General features: G+C 60.7%; 1 protein-coding gene across 1 annotated transcript; it reads right to left on the reverse strand.

Annotated features, from left to right (window-relative positions):
- Positions 1-475: 475 nt before the first annotated feature.
- On the reverse strand, positions 476-1201 carry LOC309590226 (suppressor of cytokine signaling 1-like; the record flags this gene model as incomplete). The annotated part of the gene is made up of 1 exon (XM_082311293.1): positions 476-1201. The coding sequence occupies one exon, from the start codon at positions 1199-1201 to the stop codon at positions 518-520; it is 684 nt and encodes a 227-aa protein (XP_082167419.1). The 3' UTR covers positions 476-517.
- Between the last annotated feature and the right edge of the window lie 218 nt (positions 1202-1419).

Consider the following 1419-nt stretch of genomic DNA (forward strand, 5'->3'; position numbering starts at 1 on the left):
CTAGTGCAAACGCTGGCCTCTGAAGTGGCAGGCATCGCATTCATGCTGCAAGGAGCGAAACGTGCTCCCGCTCCGCCGCATTGGCACATGGGTCGTGCCCACCGATGCCCAAGCTGCACTGCTGTGGGACTGGACTCAGCCATACCACTTCACGAGGGCACATTTGTAGGAGAAATGAACTGAGGCACTTTGGGATAGAGGAAAACACAGGGCTGACCTGGGACAGGCAACTCTTCTTCTTCGCAAACTTCTAAGTTATAAATGGAGCAAAGAGCAGGACTTGGGGGGGTGGGAAAATCTGCTCTTCAGGTTGGCTTTACCCCAGGCATCTCTGGGGAAGGCCACACACACTGTGCACGTACAAGGACACAGCTGTCACAGCCAACGCGTTCAAGCCCTGCTCCCCCTGCCCTCCCCTTCCTCTCCCAGCAGCCAGTCCAGCCCCACTGGCATGGCGTGCATCCCACCAGCACAGCCACGTAACAGGCATCTCCCTTCGTCTCCCACACACACGGCATCATCTCCCAGCCCGGGACGGAGAGGGGCTGGGAACGATGCTCCCCTCCAACCCTCCCCTTCTGCCTGGGGGTGAGACCACCTCCTCCCTCGGGTGCATCCCCGAGGGGCCCCCCAGCCCTGCCCCGTCCCCCGTTGCAGCACCAGCAGGCAGGCTCCGGCAGCACAGTTCTCGCAGCGTGGGCACTACCCGGCGGCTCCGGCACAGGGGCTCGGAGAAGACCAGGGGGGTTCCCCCCATCTCATCAAAGTGCAAGGGGTTGTTCCGGGTCCCTGCCACCACCAGCTCCAGCAGCCGGACCACGCAGTCCGAAAACCAGTTCTTCAGGCGGAAATAGCCCTCCTGGAAAGAGATCCGAAGGCTGACAGGCCCCGTCGGCATCCGCACGCTGAGGCTGAACAAGCAGTTCCCCTGCGAGCTGTCCCGCACCAAGTAGGTGCCGACAGGCTCCCGCTGGAGCTTGGCGTGAGCCTCCCCCACGGACAAGGGGCCCCAGTAGAAGTCGCTGGCCTGGAGGATATTGAGGGATCGCTCCAGGACCTCCCACTCACAGCTGCGAAACATCCGGAAACGATCAGGCAAGCCGGGGGGCGCGGGGCTGGGGAGAACGCTCCGATGCTGCCTTTGCGGACGAGAAACAGTGGCGTGCGTGTTGTGCAGATCATCTGGCCTCCCTCTGATCATCTCTCAAAGAGCCCATGGATCCTGGAAAGCTGCTGCCTTTACCATGCTTCCTCCTTTGCATCCAGCCTGCAGGACAGAAGGAGAGTGAGGCAAACCCAGTACTTTCTTCTTACTGGGCAAGTGAAGACACTTCACAGGGAGAAGACAGCAGCAAGAGTACCGAAGAGGGTACCAGGGAGTTACTGTATGTCCCTAACCCACGGCTGTAGGGACAACCA

This window comes from Platalea leucorodia, assembly GCF_965183815.1.
Source record: "Platalea leucorodia genome assembly, chromosome: 4".
Taxonomy (NCBI): Eukaryota; Metazoa; Chordata; class Aves; order Pelecaniformes; family Threskiornithidae; genus Platalea; species Platalea leucorodia.